The sequence below is a fragment of the Acanthochromis polyacanthus genome, chromosome 9, assembly GCF_021347895.1.
Source record: "Acanthochromis polyacanthus isolate Apoly-LR-REF ecotype Palm Island chromosome 9, KAUST_Apoly_ChrSc, whole genome shotgun sequence".
Classification (NCBI taxonomy): Eukaryota; Metazoa; Chordata; class Actinopteri; family Pomacentridae; genus Acanthochromis; species Acanthochromis polyacanthus.
In genome coordinates this window covers 6,975,884-7,002,578 of record NC_067121.1, presented here as the reverse complement: position 1 = coordinate 7,002,578, position 26,695 = coordinate 6,975,884, and the positions used below count along the sequence as shown (strand labels likewise).

At 34.9% G+C, this 26,695-nt stretch overlaps 1 protein-coding gene across 1 annotated transcript in view; it reads right to left on the bottom strand.

Annotated features, from left to right (window-relative positions):
- Nucleotides 1-1,581: 1,581 nt before the first annotated feature.
- LOC110968563 (T cell receptor alpha chain MC.7.G5-like) overlaps nucleotides 1,582-26,695 on the bottom strand; it is a 318,096-nt gene continuing 292,982 nt past the window's right edge. Inside the window, exons 5-9 of the mRNA XM_051953181.1 lie at nucleotides 26,233-26,299; nucleotides 5,461-5,676; nucleotides 5,315-5,359; nucleotides 3,884-3,991; nucleotides 1,582-1,838 (exon numbers count right to left, since the gene is read on the bottom strand). Coding sequence (XP_051809141.1) covers nucleotides 1,837-1,838; nucleotides 3,884-3,991; nucleotides 5,315-5,359; nucleotides 5,461-5,676; nucleotides 26,233-26,299 — 438 coding nt within the window. The 3' untranslated portion in view covers nucleotides 1,582-1,836. The remainder of the gene's footprint in view (nucleotides 1,839-3,883; nucleotides 3,992-5,314; nucleotides 5,360-5,460; nucleotides 5,677-26,232; nucleotides 26,300-26,695) is intronic.

Below are 26,695 nucleotides of genomic sequence, written 5' to 3'. Positions count from 1 at the left end.
CCAGATCAGTATCCCACATGTTTCACTGATTTGATGCAATACTTAGATTAAAAAGTGTTCCTTTAACTTTTTTGAGCAGTGTATATTTTTAATGTGTGGCCATACTTGTCTTCTGTTTGCTCCATGTAAACACAACACACAAATTCTGTACTATTTCATGCCAGTGCAAATGGTTCATTTTGGCCAATTTCTAAATAAAAAAATAAAATTATTCTCATGAAATATCATAAAAAAGCCACCAAACTTAAACTGTGTTGTTTTTTTCAGACAAAGCTAAAATGAATGGAGTTCAATGACAGCTGGGAAGTTAAAATCCAACAATTCTTTCAGTCATTAAAAATAAAAATAACCTGCCTGTCAAACCTGCTGGTAGGTTCTTGGGTTTTTTCAGGTTCAACCTATAACAATCATTTTTATGCAGATGACACAGTATTGTATGCGTTTACCAGGATTTAAACATGCCTTTATTTTTTCTTCTAGATTCTCATGAACAAAAAAAGCCTTTAATTCCACTTTAAATGTGTCCTCCTTTTAATAGCAAACAGTGCTGAAACTGTCCAGACACCACAGTGTGACTTCTGATCAGTGAGACCAAATGTGATGTTTTTCTACTGAATTAAAGCACGTTTAGATAATGTTTGTAAATTCAGAAATCATGTAAAATATCTTAATAGAGACCTTCCGTTGGAAAGCTGCCTCAGTCATCACTTTACATTTCACATTTTGAAACACAAGTCATTGAATAGAATGACATACGGTCTTTAATGACACAAAGCTGATTAACAGTCCTCCAGTCTCTTACTACGAGTGTTAGCTCCATCAGTAACAGGATGTGTTCTGCACATGGTCAAAGAATCTGTATCTGAGCTGCCTTCATTGGGTAATAGAGGGTGGGACTCATTTAAAATAACAGCTGAATGGTTCGATTTTAAATTAAAAGTGCAATTAAACGATGGAAATAAGAAATTACAAAAGCTGCACTTTAAGATAAATGAGGACGTTAAATAATCTGCAGTTACTGCTGATTTTAGAAACTGCTGCCGTCCTTCTTGGGTTACATATTTGACGGTAACTCGTGTTGTAACGCTGTTTTTAAATCTGTTACAGTGAAAACTGAAGCTTGAGCTGAAAAAAAAAATCTAGCATGTCATGTGAATTTATAATGGGAATAAATATGATTTGAAGGAAGTGTTTTAATGACCTTTAAAGGTCATTCTAGCAGCAGGTTGATGCAAACTTTGTCACACTACAATAGCTTCCATTTATTTTTACTGATTTTCCAGAGTTAACAAAAAAGAAAATAATTTTATTGGGAAAAACAACATCACTGCACACAAATGAAAGTGTGTAGATATATTTTGTATGTTCACGTCTTAATTGAAAAGTCAACTGAAATGAAGTAGATTTTATTGGACTAATAAAATACTACAACTTGTATTTACATTTCTCTGTTTGGAGGTTCATAACTGATAACTTTCTACATGTTTCTCTCTAATAAAGTTTTTTTTTTTAATGGATGATGCAGAAGAACAGTGAAGAAGCAAAGCAGAAATTAAATAAAAGCAAAACAGTCGCTCTCAGTGTGTTTTCCAGGTTTTATTGTACACAGCAGATATTACAGAGGAGTGAGTGATATGTCAGTGTGATGATAAGACAGAAAGAACAAAACAGCAACAATATAAACTGACTTTTCCAAACAATCAGCGTTACATGTGATACAGGAAAGCTTCCATGTCTGTCCACAGGGAGGAATTTATACACGCTATAATACAGGACCAGGAGGCTGTAGAAGCTTCATCGTGGAGATTTCTTCTTTCTGGTGAAGCTTTGTCCAGTTTCTAAAAGACAAAATAAGAAAGAAAACGTTAAATTCACGTCATCATTACACATGAACACGTGTTTTGTAACTGAAAAACTTGGCTTTTACACCTAAAGCTGAGCAAAACAAATCCAGCACAGGAAGAAAAAACATTTAAAAAAAAAAAAGACATGCAACATGAACACAAACATACTTTGATTCAATGCATAAAGATTAAAATCACCCTGAGACACACAGAAGGATTACTAGATGCAAAATGACCAGAGAGAGCAGACTAAAAGAGACACAAAGTGAACACAAATGGGCACAAAACAGCAGCGTAGAGATGGAAAAGAGGCACAAAATGACATCAGAGAGACACAGAAACACAAAATGACCTGAAAAGGAAGAACAAAGAGACACAAAAAGAGCACAAATAGACATCACTCCAGTTCAAAACGGAGATAAAAGCACCACTTGTACATATAAATAGGATACTAGATAAATAAACAAATGCAGAACAACCACAAAGAGTCAATGCAAAATGAACACAAAGACACAATGGCAGAGAGACAACAGGACCAAAAAGAGATGCAAAATGACTCCAAAAAAATAACCAAAAGCCACAAAATGCAGACAAAGACGGGCAAACAGACACAAAAATACTCAAAGTGACCAAAAAGAGAAGCAAACCAACCACAGAGGAACAGAAACTCTGAATCGAGTGGTGGAAAGAAGTTTTCAGATCCCCTGAAACTTTTACACGATCTCAAATATTATCATGAAATATTTGTGGGGAAACCTTTATTGTGTTTCAAAAGGTGTGGCTGAATTAGACAGACACACACAAAGACAAATGGTTTTTTTTCCCAATATGATATATATTTTTTATTTGTTTACAAGAAAAACTAAAACTAATTTCTACCAATATTAACCAACACTCAAAATATCTTATTTTTATGGAACCAATCATTTTTCAGTTTTTAATGGCTTTTTTAGGATTTCTTTATGGCTGTGATTGTTCTAAAAGAAACTGCACTTGAAGAATGCACCTAAGAATTATTCCTAATGGAATATTCATGCAGATGTACAGGATGTCTGAAAACTTTTTCCACCACTGTATTTTCAGAAATCATATGAACATTTGCAGCTGATCTGCTCCCAGTCCGTTATCATTTAAGCAAAAAAAGAACCAGGGCACTGTTATTTAATATGCTTCAAATGATAGCTGGTTATGTTGTTTTAGAACTCATTTAGACCAAAAAAGGCTGCAGATAGTTTCAGTTCCACAATGAGCATCTGCAGCTGAAGAAGAAGACGATTTCAGTCCACCACCAATGTTTCCTGTGGTTCACTGCAGCCCTAGCTCTCCTATGCTATGCTATGCTATCATGCTAGCTCGTTTTTAAAGCTATCAGGTTGTTGCCGTTATCAGCATGCTAAACATAATGGAAACCCATGTGTCTTTAAAGTCTCCTTTACCTTGTTAACATGTCCACATGGCGTTTTAAAATGCTGGAAGATCATGAATGAAATAATCAGCGGCTGAGCGTTTCCGCCTCGAAGCTTCAGCGTACCGGCGACAGGTTCAAAAACACAGACTTCCGGGGTTTTATACGTAGCAAAGCTAAAGAACGGGATGGAGCTTTGAGAAAATTAAATAATCTGAAAGTAATCTGAAACTCCTAAAATGTTCAGGAAATGCACAACAGCTGGACAGCGATCCAAAAACTGGCAATTTTCATCATCTGTGAGTCATTTTATGGATTAATTATTTGCTCTATAAAATACCAGAAAGTAGTGTTTTGATTTGTCCGACCAGACGGCCCAAAGGCAAAGGGTTTAAGTTTAGCAGAAAGAAATGATCGGCTTCCATGTTTGGTAATTAGTAAAAATCAACTGATAAAGGATATATTAAAAAAAGATAATTTTCGTTTAATTCATTGATTGGTGCAGCTCTGAACTTTGAATTTACTGATCTTTTTTAAGTCCACAGAGGAGCGCTGTTAATCAAATGGAGTGTTAAAATGGAGGGAGCTGAGCTTCAGATGGACGTTGGTGTCGCTGTGGTGCTTCGATACTCACACTGACTGATCCACAGCCGCATGGTCATCAGGATGTTGCAGACGACAGTCTTGAGGAAGATCACTCTGAGGGCCAGGATGGTTAAAGACATGCCATTCACCGTCGGATCTGCAAACAGCCACATGGCAAAGATTAAACCCAGGAAGCACTTTGAACACACAGTCCTGATCTCATTTCACTACGTGCACATCCTTCCTCACAGCTCCTCCATCAAATATCCTCTGTCCTCAATACGCATTTTAGGAAACGAGACGCCCTTGTTATGAAGATTGATTTCCAGTTCATTTAAATCAGGGGTGTCAAACTCATTTTAGTTCAGGGGTCATAAATCACAATTTGATCTCCAGTGCTCCGGATCAGTAAGATCAGAGCATAATAACTGAACACAACTCCAAATATGCTCCTTTTTAATGCAAAAAGTTCATTCTGAAAATGTTTACATTTAATCTTTTACAAAACATGATGAACAACCTGGAATTTCAACAGCATTACACCTCAGTTTATCATTTACACGTTACCATCTACAGATCACAAAGTATCCATAAAAGTACAAATCATTCAGTCACAGGTATGTGGAACTGAACAATAAAGTATTTTACTTTATGATCAAAACAACCTGTCAAGATCCAGAGATTATTTTAAATGTAAATTTGTCTCCATATCTGTGCAGTAATCCTGACCACCTGGACTGACACATTGCAGAAACTAAATGGGAACTATTAAGGAAGAAGCTTAAGTTGTTCCCCTGCCTCACAAATGTATGAAAAAAATACATAACAGTTGAGGCAGTAAATAATAAAGAAAAGTACTGAGAGAATGCAGTACTGCGACAAGGCTGCTCAGTGGCTGTATGACTTCAGACGGATAAGTCCACAGGACTTCTAGATTTCTAGTGGTAACACTGTCGCAGTCATGTGATCGTAGTGTTCACTTGTTGTCATGGTTACAGTGACGCTGTGACGCAATCTCACGATGATACAGAAATAGTTAACAAATCTGTGGATCCAGACTGTAAGCCGCATCACTGCCAAATCTAATGAGGTGGTCCTTGTGTCATTTCTGATCATCCAAATCCGTTTGTCTGTTGTCAAGTAATGTTGTGTACAGACAGACAGACACATAACTCTGCCACGTTCCTTGGTGGAGGAACTGTAGGGTTCCACCAACCCAAACTCTTTATATACTAACATTATATTGCACAATGTTCAAGGTCTTTAAACATTTTGACAGTAAGCGTTCATTGTCACTCTTTAATTTTTACGTTTTGCAAAGCCGTCCTGGGGGCCAGACTGGACGCTCTGCTGGGCTGGTTTTGACCCACAAGCCATCTATTTGACACCACTGATTTAAAGCATTTAAAGGTAGAGGAGACCCAAGTTAGTGAGATGAGCTGAGTCTGAAGTCACCTGTTCAGTCGGATTCAACACTTACCTGGTGTCAGAGTGTCTTCACACGGGCCGGACTCAGTACCAGAAGCTGGAAGACAAACACAAGTTTTTTAAGTTTAAACCAAAAAGTTTCCACTGTGAGTGTGCCACATTTGCTGACATGTTTTCAATCTGTTTAAAGCTGCTTACCTTCACAGTTTTCTAGCTTATCATTTTTGTCCTTTGGAAAAATCACTTGGTTGTACAAAGAGAGATCTGGAGATATGCGAGCGGCCTCAGTATCGTTGAAAAGCTTCCCGTAGTCTTCGTGGTCTGTTGTAGCATTGTATCTGCTGAAGCCGGTGGCCAGGCAAACTGTGGTGTCTCCCTCTTGCAATTTGTAGTAGTATGGATCGTACTCCTCCTCTGAAAAACACAAACAGACGACTCATGAGCACAGGGAAGAACGTCCAAACATCGGACGTAGAAGGAGGCTTTAGTTTTGCTCATTTCGATGAAGAAAACAGAAGAGCAGAGATGAATCCAAAGACGACGGCACTCACAGACACACTGTGATTAAAGCCCATTCAGAAACTCCACCTGAGCTGCTGTCACCCACACAGAAGTCTGATTATTCCTGAGCGGGTTTGTTTGAGCTCAGCTGACATCATTTAGGTTTTTCTTCCAATAAATGACTGAATCTTTATTCATTTATTCGTTTACTGTCTTTGAGACAATAACAGGAAAACTTCAGCTGATGGTTTCTTCACACACAGTTTCTGCAGTTTGTGCATTTTACACATTTTTTAACAATAGGAAAATAAATCCAAACATCTGTCAGTTCATCAATTAGTCATCAGTTAATAAATTCATTACCAACTATTTTGCCTCCTCTCTAACTGAAGTGGAAATCCTTTTGTGGCTTCTTCAAAGTGAACATTTTCTGGTTTCTTTCCTCTTTTATGAAAGTGGAGTGAAAATTTTGGGATTGTGTAAATAAACATAAGCAAACAGACATTTGTCGGCTTCGGAAAATATTTATGACCTCATCTGACATTTTACAGGCTAAACAACTGATTGATCCAGAAAGTGATCAGTGGTGGAATTCACTCTTAGTTACTGCACTGACATATAATTTATATCCATTTTATCCAACACATCATATGATTTGGCATTTGGAAAATATTTTTGGCGTTTCATTTCATAGATGTGACGAATCATGTAAAAAAAATAACATAGCTATAAAAAATAATCAAAAATCTAATTCAAACCACTTTGCAACACCTCCAAAAACAGCAACCTCAACAACATGCTGAAATCATTGTGGGGTAAATTAATGTTTTTAATTGAAATTAGAAAAAAAACACCCATCAATTAGCCATAAAACGGAAATGATCCATTATCAAAAACAAATACCAGTCAGTCTCACGATCACAACGGTTACTGTTTTACATATTTATTCAAATATAATTTGATGGATTATTCTTTGTAATGTGATTAATAATCCAGATCATTCCATGTTATGCTAAATGTTTAAGTGTTTAGTTCACTGGTGATACATAAAAAGTTAAAATTTGAACTCCATTGCAAGGTTTCTTTAGTTTTGTTTTCATTGTACTTTTCAATAAATTTCCATCTAATTAAGCACGTATAAGGTCCATTAGTAGTTCATTAATGTATCATTAACTGAATATAAATGTTTATTTTACTCACTCGACTCAACGCTTACTTTTGATCCGAGTCCAAACAGGATTTTGTTGTTGTTGGCATTCACACAGCAGGTTGCGTAAATACAAAAACTAACGTTTGCTGACTGTGATCTGAATGGCACTTTGTTGTTGCTATTTTTTTCAAATGTCTGGATTCTCTGCTAAACAATAAGTGGAAATCATTCAGTTTGATTTGCTCTAATTTTTGGGGAAAAACCAAATCAGATCTTTGTTACTAAAACTAAATCGTTTTACGTCATGAGCCAGTCTGCAGCAACAATGTGTGGAATTTAACAGATTTATGTTGTGGAAGAAAATGACTGCAGCATTCATGAGAGTTTCACAGTTTTCAGTCATTTTGATGTATTTTTTAAGAGTTTCTACTTAAACCGAATCTGTTTAATTTCTACTTTTTTAAATATATTTTTTTACAATGTAAACAATTCACTTACTGGACGACACAATCAGTTTTGTTCCGCCTCCGAATGTGATTTTGAAATTGTTGTTATTCACACAGGAACTGAGGCAGTTACAAAAACTAATGCAGTTCTGACGGGTTCCAAATGTTTCCTCTAACGTTTTATTTTACAAATAACCAGTCACATACTATTACCTAAATGTGTGGTTTCTTGTGTCGTTGTGATTTGTTGATGTGATTGATTTACTTTCCTATTATTTTGGTTCAGTCTTCATATGAGCAACGTGATAGTTTTAGTTCACAGACTTGTTTGGAAAACTTGACAAATCATAAATCACTTTTTCTCTACTCGAAGTTCCATTTTACCACCAAATATGAGTTCACCAACTCCAAATGACCTTACTAATCCAAGAATTATTTAGTTTCCAGGTTAGTTCCGCTTTTTTTAGCGACTCCACTTGATAAAAAAACAGACTTTTGAAAATCTCCTCAAACTTATTCAGTGGAAACTTTCTAGACTGCACATGAACTTTGACCATGATTCCAAAAGTTAGCTCGACTCCAGCATTCACACATTCATCACGTTCACAACAATCATCTGTTTCAGCTCACACTGACGCATGAAAGTCTGAACATTAAGATCGTTTGTTTGCAAAATCTGGTTCTTTTCTCTACTTTATTCAGATTTATTGAAATAGTGTCTTAGTTTGAATGTTGGATGACTTGAAAGAATATCAGCAACATCACAGAGCGAATAAAAACACAAACAGCGTGACTTTTTTCTTTATAAAACTCTGCTACTCACGTGTTTGAACTCTCAGCTGAATTCCTGAACCAAAAACCATTTTCGCGTTGTTGCTAGTCACACTCTGCATCAAGCCTCAACAATAACCTGCTGACAGAACTTCACCAAGTACCCAGCAGCTTTAAAAGGAATTAAATCACTTTTACAGGCTGCAGCGTTTAGGTTTTAATGAACAAACTGGTGCATAAAGAACCATAATCCTAAAACATTGACATCTAAGAAATATTCTGCAAAATGAGCACTCTTACGTGGTATTGCTACTTTTACTTAAATATCGATGTGAATAATGTTATTTCTTTTTAATAAATTTGCCACAGATTATCTAGTTCAGTTTACTTTAATGGGTGTAAAATCTTACTGCTTTGTATTCTCAGATCAGCTCCTCGTCCAAACATCAGCCTTCCAGTGCCGTCATTCACACACCGAGACGCTTCATAACGCAAACAGAGGCTTTAACTCAACGTCTGATTTAGGATGTTTTTGCAGGATAACTTACTATGAAACTATTTTACACTTTATTTAGATCTCTTTGGAATGTTTAGCTTCAAATGAGCTGCAGATGAAATGCGTTCTGTTGATCAGTCAGATCTGATTATGACTGCAGTCATGTGTTGTAAAATCCTTCATACATGGTTGTAAAATTGTCTGAATCTTGTGGTTGACTTGTGACATATTTTGTTGCATGCGTCATGTGTTGAATTATATTGCTGCCTACCTTTGTTTTTAGAAGTGTGTAATTTCAATCAGACTTTTCCTGGTTACATAAATACAAAATTGTAAGAAAACTGTGGACTAAAGGATGTTTGTGTTGGACCTTCCCAGAATGAAACCTTGTTTCTATAAGTTGTATAAAAGAGTTTCATTTAATTATAAATGTACAAACATCAACTTTTGACCTTTAAAAGAAACTGCGGCTTATCAATTTGGCTGATATGGTAACATTTAAACTAGTTCTAAAGGTTTTGCACAGTTAGATGAACATAATGATTGTCTGCAGAAGACATTTAAGAAAATTACTACTGGAATAAAGTTACTGTAATAAAACAAGTATAAATATTAGTTTGCTTCTTACTGGACTCAACGAGGAGTTTAGTTCCTTTCCCAAAGACCATCTTCCCTCCAGCACCATTCACACTGTGAACCACATCAACTCCAAAACCTTGGAGCTTTAAGCTCTGAATGGTTAAACTCTACTCAATAAAACATCCACTAATGCCACTTACATCAAATGTCTTCTCATAATTAAAGATTTAATACTTGTTTGAACCCTTAATAAGTAAAATAACAATGCTCTGTTTAAAACTCTACATACAGCTCTGGAATACAAATACATCTACAGTTTGATTTAACGTACTGATGCAACACAGTTTAAATTAGAGTCATTAATTAGGAAATTATGATTATTTAAAACTGTAAAAACAGAATACAGCTGATACTCTAACTGTAACTCTAATATTATTTAAACTACAATGATTGTTTGAAAATGTGTTTAAAATGCAAACATTACTAAATAGATGAGTTGTTCAGTGAATTAAACGATTTCACACATAAATGCAAATAAATCAGGAAGTAGAGTCTCTGAACCCTTAAAGTTTGAAAGAGACAGAAATTATGCAACAAAGACTGGAATAACTGTTGTAAAAATACACGTTACGACTCTACGCTGATGATGTGATTTTATCCAAATCCATGAAAACTATCAAAGGACTTGCTGATGGGATTAAATGCAGATTAAGATGCTGTTAATCTGAATTTGCTTTAGATTTCTTTGCAATTTGTGACGTTTTTTTTACTCACTATTGTAGACGATGAGCTGAACTCCAGATCCAAACTGGAGCTTCTGCTGACTGGTTGCAGTCACACAGTTCAGGAAGGCTGATCAATAACTCACATACTCAGACAACAACTCTGAGGGTTTAATTTAATTCTGGTTGTTTTTGTACTTTTTAATTGTACGGATCCATCAAATTTTTAGACAATTCCTTCAAACAGGACATTATTTTACTACAAATAGTGAATACATTCATGCTATTAATAAACTTACGCATTGATTTTTCCATATTAGCTCAATGCTTAACAGTGAAAAAACTATCATTTATTTCAATATTTTCATTTTCTGCTACTTTACACTTGATTCAGTTACAATTCAGAGGAAAGTCTTGCTTTTATTTACTCCAATATAATCACTCTTGTTCTTCAAGGAATGGTTTTGAAATTTATTCCAGCAAAATTTTGGATTTAAGCACTGAAACAAAATAGTGTTTAAATGACTTCAGGAGAAGTTTAATCGTTCTCCAGGGCCCTGACCTTTGAAACAAACTTCTTCCCTTAATCGCATCAGCTTTCATCTTGTTTTCAGTGGATTTTTGTTCGTACACAGTAATAATCTGATCTGTTAAAACTTCTGCTTTGGGAATTTTCTTGGCCAGTTTTGCACTGTTGTACCAAGATTATAACGCAAGTCTTAAGGTTATTTTAGAAAATCACATCTTAAATAACGCAGTCATTCTCTTGCATTAAACAAGTATAAATATTAGAGTACTTCTTACGGGACTGAACAAAGAGTCGAGTTCCCTTCCCAAAGAGGAGCTTCCTTGTAGCGTCATTCACACTGTAAACATCATCAGCTCCAAAACCTCTGAGCCCAACGTTTCAACTCTACTGAACAAAACAGCCGCAACCGCTTAACTGCAGCATGGAAACGTTTTGTGTTTGTATATATATGCATAAAAATATATCAGTGGAAAGTGGACTCATAGCTTTGACAGTTCTGACCATTTGTGTATTTATTGTGTGTGTGTGTGTGTGTGTGTGTGTGTGTGTGTGTGTGTGTGTGTGTGTGTGTGTGTGTGTGTGTGTGTGTGTGTGTGTGTGTCGGCTCTTGGCCAAGTCATTGCTGAAAATAAGAATCAGTTCTCAACTAACTTACCAGATTAAATCAAGATTAAATAAAGGAATATAGAATAAATCACAGACGGTATTAGATGAATTGCAGAATGAAAACACTGCTATAAAAGTACAGGTTAACACCGTACGCTGATGATGTGACTTTCTACATTCATTCCTTTCTGAATAAATGAAAACTATAAAAGGACTTCATGATGGGATGAAAAGCAGATTCAGATGCTGATTTCTTATTTATTTGGAATGAACAGGTTTTACTCACTGTCTTGGATGATGAGTTTGATTCCAGTTCCAAACAGGAGTTTTTGGTAATTAGTTCCAGTCACACAGTGTAGGAAGGCCTGGCAAGAACTGACTGTTCCTCAGTACGTTTTTCAGATACACCCTAAAGAACTTTAAACATTTAGTTTGGTCTTTTGCTAGTACTCATTCATTAAAAGAACATTATCATCACCACACCACTAGAAATGCACATATTTCCACTCTTATTAAACCTATATATTCCTTTTTCTATTCTTTGCTTCGGGGTTTTCAGTGTGGAAAATAACACACTTACTTTGCTTCTGTGTTCTAATTTTCTTCTACTTTGCATTCAACTTTACTGTCATTTACAGGGAAATACTGTGTTTGTTTGTTTGTTTGTTTTAAATTCAATATATTCATTATTGTTTTTAAAGAATGGAAGTGGATTTTGTTTGTTACAGCAAAACTGCTGATTCAAGCACTAAATCAAAAATGATTTTTAAACGATTTCAGGAGAATTTAGTCATTCTTCAAGGCTCTGAGCTTTGAAACAAACTGCTCTCCTTTGTAATTACATCAGCTTTTACACTGCTTTTACTGGATTTTACTTAAAATGTAGTGATAATTAGATTAGTTAAACTAGCTTCTGGTATTTGTCTTGGCAGCTTTTGCACAGTTGAATCAAAGTTATAACGCTAATGTTGAGAACATTTTAGAAAATTACCACTGAAATAAATCGACTGTAATTCACTTTCAACACACAAGTACAATATTGATTTATTTCTTACTGGACTGAACGAGGAGTTGAGTTCCTCTCCCAAAGGTCATCTTCCTGCCACCATCATTCACACTGTAAACATCACCAGCTCCAAAACCTCTGAGCTTTAAAAGTCTTAATATTTAAACTGTGATGAATAAAAGACCCAGTAATAAATACAAAACGTATATTTTATATGTATATACGAATGTAAAGTGAAACATTGAAGCCTGGAATAACTTGTAATGTTGTCATGATGTGATTTTATATGTTCTTCAAATCAATGAAAACTATAAACTGCCTGTAAAATGGGGCAAAATGCAGATTCACATATTGTTGGTTTATATTTGCATCATGTGTCTTTACCTTCTTTACCTCAGTTATTTGTAATGAACAGGTTTTACTCACCGTCTTGGACGATGAGTTTAATTCCAGATCCAAACTGGAGTTTTTGGTAACCAGATGCAGTCACACAGCTTAGAAAGCCTGAGCAATAACCTGGATACGTCCTAACCATATATATATATATATATATATATATATATATATATATATATATATATATTTAGAAAATCACTACCTCACAGCAACACTCATGAAAACTACAGAAGTCCAAAAGTAAAACAAGATATTTGTTTAGGTTGTCCTACAATATAACAATAAAGAAGAATGCATCCATTCAGAGACATAAGCTGTCACTTAAAATGTCAAGTATATATTTACTGCAAACTTATTGAAATACTGTTTTTGTTTGTTCTTTTTCTTGTTTGTTTTACTCACTGTCTTGGGTGATGAGTTTAATTCCAGGTCCAAACTGGAGTTTCTGCAGACCAGTTCCAGTCACACAGTTCAGGAAGGCTGATCAAGAACTCAGACACTCCAATAAGAACTGTAGAGGTCTTATTTACTGATTCTTTCAGTACTTTTTGGTTATTGAGGGCAATTTATTGACTGATTTTTGAGGGAAAATTTACTAAATTCATAGCAGGTATGATGAAATTGAATCCTTTTTACCAACATGACAATGACTAACGTATTAATGCATCAGTAATTAGTATTTATAGCCTAATAATATACATTGTTTTGCACACTGAATACATTTTCTGTAGTGTATTTTGATAATGTATTTGTAATTTTACCTAATTAAACAATTAAATGCATGGCTGTAACTTGTAACAGAACAGTTTCTGCAATAACCATTATTATGTTAATGCAGCACATTACAATAATGTTTGTAACCTATGAAGTGTGTAAAAATCTGAAAACTGTGTTTTTCCTCCCTTCTTTATCTTGCAGCTATACATTTATTAAAGTGGTAGGAACAGGACCTTTGCATCACTTTTTAGTGTATCAGTGAATTTAGAAAAATATCCAAATGTCCATGTCTAAACCAATGGTATCCAACTCACATTATGAACAAGAAAATCTGCCACATTCTACCTACTTTATCAGAATGATCCATTTTCTAACAGACATTTTGATTTTAACGTGCAACACAGATGTTATCGACATCTGCAGCTATAAAACTACACATCTGCTAATGTTCTGAATGACTCTTCAGCAGGTGGTCAGAGATGGATTCAGCTGTTTTATGATCTTACTGTTCTGTATTTTCAGTTCAGTTCCTCGTCCAAAGATGATCCGTCTCGTCCCGTCATTCACACACTGAGACGCTTCATTACACAAACTCAGAAGTAAAACTCACTCATATGCTTCTCACTGCGGGTCACTTTTCCATGTACAACACTGTTAATGCTTGAACTTAACCAGGTAAATGTGTATGAGAGCGTCTTAATAATATGTAATCTTATTCTGTCAATCTGTAACGTAATCGAAAAGCGCTTTCAATCTGCGTCTGTTTTAAACCTGCTGGAGAAATAAAACTGACAAACTCAACGACGAATTGAATAGTTTTAAAATATTTGATTCGGACTCGAGTGCTGGATCAATTTTATCTGTGATTGTACGTTTTTTGTTCTTGTTGTGACATTTATTGTGTTTACAGACAAGATGAGAATAAGACAGATGGTGAATAAAAAGCTCAACTAAGAGCATTTTTTGACATATTAGGTCTTTCTGATTTAGTCGTAATGAACAGCTTTTTACTCACGGTCCTCAATGACAAGTTTAGTTCCGGGTCCAAAGTAGAGTTTTTGGTTCGTAGTCACACAGTTCAGGAAGGCTGAGCAAAAACTGAGGACCTGCTTCACAAACTACGGCTCCTCCAAAGACTGCTGAAAGTGATTATTCTTGGGCATTTTGGTTTTATAGTAACTTAATCAGAACTTTTTCCAACTATTTATGTATTTCATTCTCATCAGAGTTAGAGGTTTTTTTATACGTATGGATGAATTGGATTAACGTGACATGAGCTTATTTGTTCTCTATGCTGTTATCTTGTTCATTAACAGGGATAAATGAGTGAGAAAGTGATTAAGATTAATAAATTAGGCTTGAAATGACAAGAAAGTAAATAATTATGCTGCAAATCTCTCAGTGTAAAGGTGAAAGTTTACTGTTTTTTTTGTGTGTTGTGTCGATCAAGGTGAATAGAAATCAGTTTGGAGTAACAAGTTTTTTAGACAAATAAGGAAAATAAATAAGATTTGACTCACGGGTTTCGATAACTACTTTGGTTCCTTTCCCAAAGAGGAGCTTTCTGCCTCCAGAGTCACTCACACTGTGCTCAGCTACAGATCAGAAACCTCCTGCAGCTTCATTTGCTGCTGATCACATTTATCAATGATGATGAATAAAAAGCCTCTTTAATCGTATGGAATTCCAATCACATGTACTTTAAGTTTTAAAACGGTTTAATTCTGTGACGCCTCAATTAAATGAAGAAAACATCATTTGACTCAAAATATTTAGAGAATAAATTGAAACGACAGAGAAGTATGAATTTAAAAATACATATATCAACAGTTATCATCTAAAGGAAAGTCATTCTCTTACTGGTTTGTACGAAAAGAGTCACTCCGCTGCCGAAGAGAAGCTTCTGTCCCCCGAGATTCACACAATAACAGCAGCGTGAACAAAAACTCAGGTCAGCTAACTGCCTGGTTTACTGATTTAAAGTCGAATTTACTGCTGAAGCCTTTTAGAAAAATTACCCAGATTAAACTAACTGTGAACCACCTTCAGCCTAAAAGACGTTTTTTCTTCATATTTATCAAAAAATTCAATGTCACTTTCAATTTATGACGTTACAACGGAGGAGTCATCTTCAGTTTGGACATTTAAGCCTCTGAACTAGAAGCAGTTTCTGGACATTTCTTTGGGATTGTTGGATTTTTCATCACTGTGGGCTCATTTTTCACTAAAATATAAAATCCTTAACCTGAGTGGAAACAGAACAACCACGACTAGAAGCAGACAGAGCTCAGAACTGTTCAGTGTGCAGGATGATGATGTCATAAATCATTAAAAAAGTTACTTGATTATTTATTTTACAAAAAAATAATTAAACCTGGACTCAACATGTCCAACATTTTTCCAAGAAGAGATTTTCTTAGCTAGATATTTCACATTTTCAACTGGTTTCCATACTTTTCTCTCTACTTTGTGAAAACACGGCCTGCAGTTCATCTGAATTATTGTCACATGACTGTTATTGATGTGTGTTTTTTATTTTGGATTAAAAATTTAACGTTTTCCAACACCGTGGCACATCAGAGGTGCTTCACAAGTCAAAAACCCAGTGGTTCTTTCTGATTTAACAGACACTGGTTTACAATTGGTGTCATTTAGGCAATTTAAAAAAAAAGAGAGCGACAACAAACTGTCCAAAGCAGGCCCAGGTTTGGGTTTATCGAGGTTTACACGGTGTTGAAAAATGACCGAGTTGTTAAAGCACATCAAAACTGGAAATAAAGTGACTACAAAAAGCAAAACAAGTGACATTAAGTTGACGGACCTACCTTAGAAAGAACATAATAATGAATAAAACAAACTTACTGGATTCAACCATCAGCTTTGTGCCTGAGCCAAAGAAGATTTTATAATTTCCAGAGCCAGTCACACTGTGACACCAACTGATACACAAAGTCTGCTGCTCAGCTGAGCTCGTATCTCTGAGAAAAACCGACGTAAAATGAATTTAATGCGACTGTTATTTAACGATTTATCAGCAGAACGGCCGCAGAAGCATCAAAGGCAACAGCAGTCGCCATATATTCTCATTTTCATCACCGCATTTCATTTAAACAACTGATAAGTGACAATATTTCATTCTAATTAAGCATTTGTTAAGATTTAGCAGTTACACCTTAATACAAAAAAGAACTGTCTCGGTAACGCAAATATGCCTTGATACAATGAGATTCAAAGTTTTTCGAGGGATTCGCTTTTTCCACTGAACACTCAGCAATTTAATTTCACTTAACTCTTTCTACTTAATTCAGAACTTAACAGAAGCACTCTAAAACCATTTTTTCTTACTTGTTTCGACACGTAGAGTCGTTCCAGAGCTGAACAGGAGCTTCACTCCGTCATTCACACACTGGAAACAGACTCAACAAAAACCACTGGAGCCTCAACAAAGTACTAACAGGGATGTGAGTCTGAACAAAAGTGCAAGATTGAATAAAAACATCAATTATTAGTTGCTGATTAAAGACTGAACTGGTTGGTATAGCAAAAAATACAATCTATGCTTTAATATTTCAACATACTTTTACCATTCTGGCTTCACTCCTCTGTTGAACCAAACATTACTCAGCTGTCTTTGGGTTTAGTATGAAAATAGACTTACTGGAGTCAACTATCAGTTTGGTGCCTCCACCAAAGAGGAGTTTAAATCCAGAGTCAGTCACACACTCAGAAAGTCAAACACAAAAACACCGACAGCCACCAGCATGAAGCAGATCAATATAAAGTAAAACAAGAATGACTGTATGTAAAAACCTGAGCATGAGGTTCTCCAACAGTTTTCATGACATCTGTAGGAAATTTTGAGTTTTTTATGTTTAGTTTTAAGAAGCATCTATGCAGCTTTAAATGGTCAAATGTCAATAACATAATAACTCTGCTGATCAGAGCAGGGGGAACAATTGAGGCTATAAGGATATGCTTTGTAAGATACCATGCATTTCTATTTATAGGGAAAAACTGATATGACACAAAGTCACATCATCTGCAAACAGTCGTACATTAACGCAATTTTTGTGTGACTCTCAGCAGCATCGTCTCCTCGTTTAATTATGTGTTTTGGCTGTCATTTTGTTATTTTAGATAATTTCATGAGTTCACAGCACAGTAGCAAATCCCTCCTTGCTTTGTATTCAATGTTTCAGAAAGTTACTGTTTAAATATGAAAATAAAAGTTTTCCCATGAAGCACCCCGATGTGTATTTGGATGTTTTCTTTCCTCTAGTTTGACAGAAGACAGAAAATGTAATAAAGTTACAACTGCATAAATTAACCCCAAAATTAGTAATTATCCAGAGGTCCTTACTGGGTTCAACACGGAGTCTGATTCCTTCTCCAAATAGTAATTTCCAGTTTCCTGTCACACAGTGTTTCTGCTCTAAACAGTAACTATTGTGGAAAGTTTCTCACAGAAACAAATTCAATAAAGAATGTTTGAATTTATCCTTCTCTTCCTGGTTTCTGTTACTGAATTTCTAACTAAATTACTCTTTTAAATATATTGCTGTTTTGCCACTGATTCACAGGAAAAAATCATTTTGGGTCAGAATTTTTCAAACTAAAAGCTGCTATTTGCTGATTACTGATGCATTTAGAACAACATTATATTGACTTTTGATATAATTCACATTTTTGAAAGTAAAACAACAAATATTAGCTTCTTGCTAGTCATGTAATTGTGATTTAGCATCATTTACAGAATACTGTAGTTCTACTCACTGCTCTCTATGGTCAGTTTCGTTCCTTCTCCAAAAGTAAGTTTCCAGTTTGATCCAGACACACAGTAAATCTGATCAGAGCAATAACTCCCCCTGCCTCTAGATGACATTAAGTCAGTCATACGTAAAAATATTATTGTCTTGAAATAACGCATTGTCTCTAAATAAGCTGGTCTAAAATAGCAGAAGAATTATTTTTGCATTGTAAACAGAAATCTATTAACTTGACTTGACAGTGGTCTGCTGTTTGCTGCCATAAATTCACAACGTCCCAATAGTTGCACTAAAGTTTAACCAACTTTATAGATGTAAAGCCAACAGTAAAACTCTCTACATTCACCAGATATCTTGATTTCTTTCGCACAAAGACCCTGTTAAACTTTGATGAACTGAATCACATCATCTGCAAACAATCAGAAATTAACACAATTTTACTGTGATTCTCAGCAGCGTCTTCTCCTAGTTCAATGATTTATTTTGGTTGTGATTTTGGATTATTTTATGAGTTGACAGCACAGTTACAAACCCCTCAACTGACCTGTAGCACTAAATGCCATCATTGTAAGGAAAGGCTTTCAGTGCAAAGTAGTGCTTTAAAACAATCTGACAAATTCACCACCATAAAAGGCATCCTCAGACTCGTAATATCAAGATTTATCATTTAGATCCATTTGTGACTTTCATCCCAATCACTACTTACTGCTCTCTATTGTAAGTTTGGTTCCTTTTCCAAAGACAATCCTCCCAGTTCCTGTAGAGCCAGTCACACAGTGAATGTGCTCTGAGCAATAATTCCTCAGTATAAAACTCCATTTACGTTGAAAAATCAAGGCAGAAATATAAGTCCTCATAGGTTTGACTGGAATAAATGGATTAAGGCTCAAGGTTCACTACAGCTGACCGAGTTTTATAGGGACATGTACAGAGAAATGTAAAGAAAAAGAAAAATTCTAGAATCAAAAGAAATAATTAACGCAGCATTTGTGCCGTAACTTACTTGATTCTACCATCAGGTTTACACCAGAGCCAAAGATGAGTTTGGTGTTTGAATAGTCAGTCACACAGTAACAAAGCCAACTACATAAACCCTCAGATCAATGAACAGCTCTATGAGAAGTTCAATATTCCAGAAATTAAATGATAAGTGAACTTTTAGGAGATATTTTTGTCTGAACTTTGGCTTATTCTGCTGTTATTTTTAACTGCATATGAGCCGTCAATTGACAGTTAAGCCCCTGTAGAACCAATTAATAATACATTTCATCTGATCAAGCATCAATTCTTGCACATAAACAAGGCGACTTACGTGATTCTACCGTCAGTCTTGTGCCAGAACCAAAGATCAGTTTGCTATTTGAAAAGCCAGACACACAATGAGGAACCCAAAGACGTAAACCTTAAGGTCAAAGAGCCCAACTTTCTACTCGTTTTAAAATGTATAAAAGTTTCTGGTTCAAAAAAATGTATCCCTAGTATACAGAAAAGATACTATTACAGAAATGTTATAATGAAAAATGTTATTTGAAGTTTATCTGGTTCATCATTTGAACCGAAGCTGCTGTCGGACATTTTGACAACTGATTAATTTATATTAAATCAACTACATTTTCTCACAGAAAATCTTGTGTGTAAAAGCAAATGAAAGCCTTTCTCGAAAAGAACAACATGTTTTGAATTATTTTCTTTTAAACACACATTTTACGAAAAGCAATTAAAGACATTTAATCAAAACGACTCAACACTAGCTTGGCCGATGCTCCATGATTTACGTAATTTTAAACAAAACTTACTCGATTCAATGTTTAGTTTCACACCAGAACCAAAGGTGAGCTTTGAATTCCCAAAGTTAGTCACACTACAAGACAAGCAGCTACATAAACCCAGAGCTAATTCACTGGATACTGGAGAACATTTAAAGCAGTAGAACAAGGTGGCATAAGGGTTCTATTTGATCTGTTTTATTTTCTTACAAATAATAAAGTATCTTACCTGATCCAACTATAAGTTTGGAACTAGAACCAAATATTAGCTTGGTTTCTGAAGAGCCAGTTACACAATGAAAAGTTCAACTTAACCTTGAGCTCAGTGAGACAAAGGACTCTTTTGTAAAAGCAGATAAAAGCCTTGTTTGAATGAACGATATGTAGAAAAAAAAAGCAATTACAGGAACCTTTTTTAAACACCAGTTTGACTTAAACATGATTTAGGAGAATTGATGAAAACGTATTCACAGAATGCAGAAATGGTCAAATTTAAAGACATAAGTGTTGCTTAAATGTTTGTATCTAAAGTTAAAGTTCATGTTTGGTAAATATTAAAGCTGCTACTGGACATTTTAAGCCGTAAACTTAACTTACGTGATTCAATGTTTAGTTTTGTGCCAGAACCAAAGATGAGCTTTGTGTTGCCAAAGTCCTTCACACAATAAGACAAACAGCTACACAAACCCAGAGATGCTTCTAGATTTAAAGAGGTAAGCTCACATTCCTGCTCTACAGAAATATTTCCCAAATCAAATATGATTAAACATTTTTATGTAGAGATTCACGAGTAATTTTCTGCAGAAATTCTCTGCTGTTGGACATTTAAGTGTGCAGACTCAGATGATAAAAGCTGGATTCAGATGGTTTAATTATTTACATTTATTTCATAATAATGTCTTTAAAAAAGTCTCTTACCTGATTCAACTATGAGTTTGGTGCCAGAACCAAAAGTTAGTTTCATGTTTGAGTAACCAGCACCAGTCACACAATAGAAAGCACAGCTGCATAAATCCTGAGGTGAACATGTAGAGCCAAATGTCTGTTTAGTTTATTATTTTAGTATTTCACTAATATTTTACTGATGAAATTGATCTAAAAAGCTGCTGTCAAGGTTCTTAAATAGTTAAGATGTATTTTACAAATCGATTTTTACAAGTTTTCTGCTGGTTTTTCGTACTTTTTCATACATATATCTGTGGTTGTTCTGATTACAACAAGTACATGCTTTGGTTGTTTTAAACATGACGATAAAAGGAAACTGGATTTGATTTGATCGTATTGTTTTTCATCATTTCTTTGAAGATCTTGCAACGGTTTGTTGATTATTGGTAAACTATTGAGTTAATAAGCAACTATTTTGACAATGGTTTAATCACAGTAAATTCTTTGGCTGCAGCTTCTTAAATATAAATACTCTTATTTCCTTCTCTATGACAGTAATAAAGTAATAGTAAAGAAACTCATAGCATTTCCTGACATTCAAGACCAAACCACTAATCAGTTAATCATGACATGAAAATAATCATTAATTGCATCCCTGTTTGTCACAGATGAATAAAATAACTTACTTGACTGAACTCTCAGCTTTGTGCCCGAACCAAAGAGGAGTTTGTTGTTCCCATAGTTATTCACACAGTGACAAACCCAGCTACGCAAACTCTGAGATCAGTGGCAACAGTTTCCCCATAAACTATTTGATATCTATTGTAAAGTCTATAAACAATCAATACATCTCTAGGAACTGATGTGAAGGATGAAAATTGTTGAAAAAAAAGAATTATAAACCAATGAGAACATAAAAAAATACTTTTTAAAATGCTAATTCAGTGGGAATTTGTGAGATATTTACCAAAACAAATATCATTTCTTACATATAAATAAAGTCACTTACTGGGTTGAACTATGAGTTTCGTGCCAGAACCGAACAAGAGCTTGTTCCCATAACCATTCACACAATAAGACGTCCAGGAACACAAACCCTGAGATGAACTCTGAGCTCAGGAACAGAAAGATTTAGCTTTGCATGTAACTTATCAAGTCATTTGTTTACAAAGGGTAATGGAGGTATACTGTAAAACAGGAGGACTCCTCTGATTTAACTTTTTACTTAGTTTACTTTGAATTCTGACACTTTACAGTTGTTCTGCTCTTTAAAAAGGTATCAGACTAAATCTAACTGCTATCCCCCCATAAACTGTTATGTTACTGATAATGTATATACATTTTTAAGCCATTAATCAACTCCAATGAAAATGAATCAGTAGCGCTCTATAAAGCAGAAAGGTCACTCAGATTGTCATCAGAGGCAGATTTTTGCTGATATGGGTGTTCAGTTTTACTGAAGACATTTTAAACCAACACATCATTATCATTAGTTTTTATATTAGATGCTCTCTGAAATGTTGTTTAAATCTTGAAGTGAGGCATTATCTCATGTAATTTGTGCTCATTCGCATAAATATCCAACAGACAAAGTGGAATAAACTCCTACATTTGCATGAATTTGTACCTAAAAACTGACCGGTGCATGAAAAGACCGTGTTTTTGCCTGAAGTAAATATTTGTACATTTATAATAATCATTCCACTTACTGTCCTCCACCGTCAGTTTGATGCCCTCCCCAAAAAATAGTTTCCAGCTTCCTGTTCCAGTCACACACTGTTTGTGTGCTTAACAAAAACTTCACCGCAAAGAAGCTATAAAAACTTTTAAAAATTAATCGCATCATCTGCAAACTGTTGATATTTTACATCTATGGATGAGGTGTCCATGTGTGTGTTTGGTTGCATATTAACTAATGCAGATGAAATGTTCACAATTCCCTTTGTTTGTTGAATCTGAAAAGCCTGCTTTGTAGTATGCGTGCTGTTTTTTTTTCAAAGGAATGCCATAAATCTTAATACTCACTGCTTTCCACTGTTAGTTTAGTCCCTTTTCCAAAAATCAGCTTTCTGTCTCCTGTCGCAGTCACACAGTAAATCTGATCTGAACAATAACTACATACAAACTGCTTCACCTTCAAAACACACAAACTGCAACTAGCTTCACGCAATGCTAACAAACCTTCATATTTAATGTTTTACTATAAGCTTTTTCCTTCTGTATAACATCCCATAATCTAGTTTTTAATCAGTTTTATTTTCTTTCGTTATTTCACCTAGTCATCTCTTATTTCTTCTTCATCTGTTTTGATATTTATTTGTCTCTAAATCTTTTTTAATCCACTACGCTGTGTCAGTCACTTGTAAACTGCTTTGATCTGCATTTGATATATTTGAAAAGTTCTGTATAATACACTTTGATCTGAACATCCACTCAAATAATTTAAAACTCTAAATATACAGAAACATGTCATCTGCAAACTGTCAAACTTTTTGGTACAATGTTTGGACTTCGGTGTAATACTTTGTTGTTTCAGCATATTAGCAGAATGGCAAACATAAAATAACAATACTTATAGCTAATATGTGTTCTTTTATCCATGTGTAATATTGTATTCTGGATACTTACTGCTCTCTACATTCAGTTTGATCCCTTGTCCAAAGATTATTTTCCCATTTCCGGACAGAGCCACACAGTGAATGTGAACTGAACGGTAACTCGTGCACATAGAAGCCAAATAAACACGTCTACAAATGAAATATTTCATGTGAAAAATGTTTGTAAAGTAAATTTTAAGCTTTAAGCAAAAGTTGCTTTGGAAATTTTACAGATGATTGTGATTTCAAGGGTTTTGTCACAGTTAGTAAGATGAAAAAATGCATTTTACTCCAAGTTATTAGGATACATCTGGGGAATACGATTACATCTTTTACATATTTTTGTAAAATTGCTAGAAATGGTAAGAGTAGTATTTTATCTAATAATTACACAATATGATTAGAATGCATCTCTAAAATGTAATTTTTGTGTTTTTAGATCAGATGAAAGGTTTCCAGTGAAATATATGAAATCAAGTGTCTTTAATCAAACTGTAAAAAGTAAAACATTTAATGAACTTACTGGAGCTGACAATCAGTTTGATGCCACTTCCAAAGGTGAGTTTAGATGCTCCAGAGTACGTCACACTGTGAACACTCTGAGCTCACAAACCTCACAGACTTAAGGTGGACAGGACTGAATGGACTCATTAAAGAGTTCACTTTAAGCACATTTTAAAGTTGTGAAGCATCTTTGTTTTTTCTCAGATTCAAGTTAAAATGTCTTTATGATAGTGTGCCAGCACTATTTGGTGCTGATGTCATGAATTAAACTAGTGATGAAACATCATCAAACATCAGTAACAGCCAGATTTTACAAATGATCCATGATGATGAAAACCACGGCAAAAAGCCTTGGTCTGTAAGACTGTCAGTAGTTTAGACCTTCCGAAATTTCATATTTTCAGCGGAACTTGATTGAGTGGAATCAATATTGCTCATTTATGATGACTGCTCTACAGTTCTCATTCTGCTTCCATGTAAAATTAATCATCAAAACAGCTAGCGATTGACTTGATGACTGACAACTGTGTGAATAATAATTGCAGCTCTATAAAATAAGGAGTTTATATGTAGAAAATGTACCTACTGGAGCCAACGATGAGTTTGATGCCAGAACCAAAGATGAGTTTAGTAACTCCAGAGCCAGTCACACTCTGACAAACCCAACAACACAAACTCTGCAAAGACTACATGTGTTTGTTTGATTATATAAACTCAGATTAGCTTAAATGAGCTGGAAGTGGAAACAAAATGTTTACAATTAAAACAAACACCGGTAACGATGCCAGGTAAGATTATGAAATAAAATGTATTAAAATATCAGCTTTAAACTCCAAAAACAGGATTTCAGTTCAGATTCTGACGCGATTATTTAACAATTAATTCTTGCTACATCTCTGTCTCATTCTGAACTTAATACATATGTCATTACGCAAGAATAAATGGAATGTAATGGTGGTTAGCTAGTCAAGTTAAACTAAATACAATTTGATAAATGTGGTGCTTGTATTTTTAGGAACCAACAGGTGACTTTAACTGAGGTATGTTTGAAGAAGAAAATAAGATCTATTTTTACCAAACTCAGAAAAGCTGTGCAACATTTTCACCACATGGAAGCACAGTTTCAGCTCAGCAGTTTGACCTGAAGGACATTACAACAGTAGTTAAACACTAAACTGATACTCACTGTCCTCCACGGTTAGTTTAACTCCTTTGCCAAATAACATTTTCCAGGCTGCTGCTCCTGCACCAGTCACACAGTGTTTCCACTCACAACGATAACCGCTGTACACTGAATGTAACATCGTCTGCAAACTGTTGGATATTTGCATTTACAATTATCTGATAACTACAATTTAAAAACAATAACATCAACACTACAATCTCCATTACGGAAAAAAAACTAAACACAACATTGTTTTAGCCGTCTGGTGGAGGGCCTGCACTAATGATGTTTTTCAGAATTACACTTACCAAATCAAACCAAAAACATGTTCATTTGTTTCATATGAGAAATCAGTAAAATGTTAATACTCACTGGTTTCCACTATTAGTTTGGTTCCCTCTCCAAAAATGAGTTTCAGGTTTCCTCCCCCAGCAGTCACACAGTGACTCTGACCTGAACAATTACTGCTGCTGCTTCAATTAACCACACTATCTGACAATAAACGTAAAAATAAACAAGTAAAAACGGCTAAAATGATCATTTGAAATGTAAAATACTGTCCCTGTGCCTGAACGTGACGGCTCAACAGATCAAATTCACTGGTGGTGACTTTTGTTCTTTTCAGTCATAAATAAATATTTAAAATCACATTTTTAGATGTAGCCGCCTTGAGTTTTTTAGACATAAAAATGAACAGATTGGATAAAACTGCAATATTTTGACAATTTGGAATGAAAATGTGTTGAGTTTTTTTTTTACTTCAAGCTGCATTAATACAAATAACGTGATAATGAACTCCTGATACTCACTGGTTTCTACTGTTAGTTTGGTTCCTTCTCCAAATTTCAGCTTATAGTTTCCTGATCCACCAGTCCCACAGTGGACGCGTCTTTAACAATAACTACAAGCACTGTTGGTTAACTTTCAAGATGTAAACCAGTAAAAACATGTAGCATGTTTTAGGTTTTGCAATAAAACACGGTAAGAAGTGAATGTCACATAACAGCTGCACAGATACTCACTGGGTTCTACTGTTAGTTTGGTTCCTTCTCCAAATGTCAGCTTATAGTTTCCTGATCCAAGAGTCACACAGCAGGTTTGAGCTTAACAATAACTGACTGCCACTGCTTTAATGTGCATAACTCATAATGGGTTAACTGTACTTTATCAATAGAATTTTTTTTTTAAGTAAAACGTGTTGTAGAAGAGCTACCAGTTTGTTGGGTTTCGCTTGTTTAAGAAAAGTGCTGCTGGTGTAGAATAACTAACTTCTTTGTACCTGCTTTGTCTGGGTCTGCAACTGTAGCATCAAACAAAAGTAAAATTGAGAAACTCTGTATCAAATTTATTAAAAATGCTTGAACTTACTTGAGCCAACGATGAGTTTTGTGCCTGAACCAAAGATGAGTTTGTCTGTTCCAGAGCGAGTCACACTCTGACAAACACAGCAACACAAACTCACTCACAACAACATCTAACAGGCCAGACGCATTTTTAAATTCAGTGATGAACCTGACTTTATATATTTATTATTATCTTAAAATCTGAAACTGGAATTAAAACAAAATGTGAGCGAAGCAGAAAATAATGAGATTGTTAAACTGAAAGCCTTTTATTCCATCTAGCTTTTATGCAGTATTTTTAAATTACTATATCAGTGTTAACGCTTTGTGTTTTGATTGAAGCCCTTTGAACCATTTTTGATTTGATTGCGGAGCACTGTTTGATCGATCGGTAACACTAAACTCAATTCAGTTCATTGTAGTTAAAGCCTTGAACAAACAGAATCACATCGTCTGAAAATTGCTTTAGATGCAACATAAAGTGTAAA